General features: G+C 36.6%; 1 protein-coding gene across 1 annotated transcript; it reads right to left on the bottom strand.

The window, feature by feature from the left end:
* Positions 1 to 55: 55 nt before the first annotated feature.
* Positions 56 to 1,772, bottom strand: harbi2 (harbinger transposase derived 2). The gene is made up of 4 exons (XM_058780687.1): positions 1,291 to 1,772; positions 1,095 to 1,210; positions 887 to 998; positions 56 to 805 (listed from the first exon to the last, which is right to left on the bottom strand). Exons 1-4 carry the CDS (start codon positions 1,736 to 1,738, stop codon positions 432 to 434), a joined length of 1,050 nt encoding a protein of 349 aa, XP_058636670.1. The 5' UTR covers positions 1,739 to 1,772; the 3' UTR covers positions 56 to 431.
* Positions 1,773 to 2,546: the final 774 nt, after the last annotated feature.

Raw genomic sequence — 2,546 nt, 5'->3', positions numbered from 1 at the left:
CTATCACAGTCTGAGTATGTAATTTCATAAGCACAGTTGGGAAGAGAGTCAAAAATGTTGATGATGAACGATTTCTCTTTTTGAAGTAAGATCAATACATTTATGATACATAATTATTATATGCAGAGGTCCAAAATCTGAGACTAAAAAAATAAGACATTAAGAAAATTAAACCAGGAAGTAAACTTTTTTTTCCATTCAAACAGTCAAAATAGTTGTGAATAGTATAATTTGTAATTAATTTTTTTATCAAAAAAAAGCAGAATTTGAACTGATTGCAGTTGTTGTTTTTTACATTTTACACGAATTCATATGAATTCACAACCTGTGGAGTGTTTTTTGCAGAGATTTAGAATATGAAACATTTCTGTCTTAATATGAAAGGCAGTTAAGGAAAATGTGTAAACATGTTGGTCATTTTTTACTGAACGCTAGGTGAAATATTCTGCTGTGATTGCATCTCTGACAGCTTTGCCAGTTGGATGGTCCTGCGTGAAGGGCTCAATATCATCAGGTGGGAGTTGATATTCATTTGGCACCCGCTCCTTCCTTATAGTGGCTATGTTGTGGAGGATAACACAGGCACCTACGATCTGAGATGCCCGCTCTGGTGACACTCTTAGGTCACGAAGACAGTTAAACCGTGCCTTTAAAATGGCAAAAGTCATGTCTATCTTGAGCCTGGTTTGACTGAGGGCCATGTTAAAGTCATTCATTGGTTTTGTCTCAGGGTCAGGGTAGGGAGTCATCAAAAAGCTCTGACATGCGTAAGTTCTGTCTCCCACTAGCAGACCATCAAATAGCCCTGTCAATGAACAGAAAAGAGAAAAGTGTCACAATGTCACAGTCCATTCAGGTGTTGTCAACAGTTCCCATTTTATCATACCTTCTTCAAAGCGCTGACATAACAACGACTTCTCAAAAATATGGGTGTCCAGCACAGAGCCAGGCCATCTTGCATCTAGACTTGTGATCATACACTGATGGTCACAAGTCATCTGTAATTAACACACAGTAGGTAGGTGAGTCCCAAGGGTAATAGGGATACATTATCATGAAAATGTATGCATATTAGTCAAAGGAAATATACCTACCTGAACGTTGAGGCTATGAGTAGCGTTTCTGTTAAGATAATCAGCCTCAATTTGTTTTGTTGGTGTAGAGATTGGAATGTGCGTGCAATCTATTGCTCCAATAACTCTAGGAAATCCTTTCAAAAGATCAAAACATCTGTTTAGCAACATTTATCGATCATTATTGATTGTGTATTAGTGTGTTAATCCATCTTACCAGCTATTTTAGAGAAGCCCTCTTTTATGGCCACGGTGGGTAAATGTCCAGGGAACACAATGAAAGTGTTTATGTATCTCTGGAGTGCGATAACCACCCTACGAATAGTTCGGCAAACTGTGTTTTTGCTGAGCTTCTCGGCATCGCCCACCTCGTACAGGTATGTGCCACTTGCAAAGAAACGCAAAGCAATACAAATCATTTGCGGGACAGTGGTCGCGTGGCTTCGCCGCGTCGGGTTTTTAATATGGGGCTCAAGAAGCCGACATAGATATAACATTCCCTCCGCCGAAAATCTGTATCTCTCGTATAAGTGCTCATCAGAGAATGCCAGTGGGTTTTGTTTATCTCTTATAACTCTTTCCCTGCGTAAAGCCCTTTGTACAATTTTGGCTCCGATGTCTACAGGATTCTCCAAGTACGGTGAAGCCATTTTGCTACTAAGCATGCTAAGAGAATGGATTTGCTTGCGTAACTTTGCTCACAGCTGATTGGTCCAAATCATGAACGATGGATGTGTGTTCAACAGAACCTGTCTACTGTAAGAATCTACTGTATAAACACAAATCTCTCTCTCTCTCTCTTTTTTTTTAAAATTGGTTTAAAAATGGTATTATTTTTGTGTCTCAACTTTTCAAATGGTTCAATCTGTAATTACTTTAATAGTTTTTAGTTAAGCATGGAATTCCTATTAAAAAGAGTTTGCAATTGTTGCTGATGCAGTGCCACATGGAGTTCTCATGCTTTTTAGAGGTCTTTCTTTTCCAATCTCCTGTCACTCAGTGGATCTTTGTAAAACATTTGTTGGAAAACAGTGTCTTTCGTCAACTAAATCAAAAAACAATATGAAAATTAAAGTTTTGTTTCTGTGCCTTATGTAATCTCTTATTGGAATGGTTTTGTAACTGATATTCCCTGGAAGAAAGTTACCACACAAATATTTAATTACTAACAAAATGAGAGAAATAACATTTAAGTTGATTAATAGAATTTACCCAGATTGCTCTCTTAAAAGACTTAAGAATGATATTAATACTGTTCTTTCTGTTTAGAAAACCCTGAAACTTCTTTACATTTGTTCTGGAATTTCTCTTACACAACATAATTTTGGTGTGACATTCTTGAATTTATCAAATGTTATGTGAATCATTATTTTGAGTTTACTTATAGAAATGTAATTTTTGGCTTTCATGAATGTGAAAGAAAGGTGATACTTATTTCATAAACCTTATTTTCCTGTTAGCTAAATATCATAT

Source organism: Onychostoma macrolepis, chromosome 07 (genome assembly GCF_012432095.1).
Source record: "Onychostoma macrolepis isolate SWU-2019 chromosome 07, ASM1243209v1, whole genome shotgun sequence".
Classification (NCBI taxonomy): Eukaryota; Metazoa; Chordata; class Actinopteri; order Cypriniformes; family Cyprinidae; genus Onychostoma; species Onychostoma macrolepis.
This window is presented reverse-complemented; position numbering and strand designations above follow the sequence as displayed.

Coding starts and splice junctions, on each gene's coding strand:
- harbi2 (XM_058780687.1), bottom strand. CDS start 1,738: ATGCTTAGTAGCAAAATGGCTTCACCGTACTTGGAGAATCCTGTAGAC. Junction 1,211..1,290: donor GGGCTTCTCTAAAATAGCTG/GTAAGATGGATT, acceptor ATCTTTTGAAAG/GATTTCCTAGAGTTATTGGA. Junction 999..1,094: donor CTCATAGCCTCAACGTTCAG/GTAGGTATATTT, acceptor TGTTAATTACAG/ATGACTTGTGACCATCAGTG.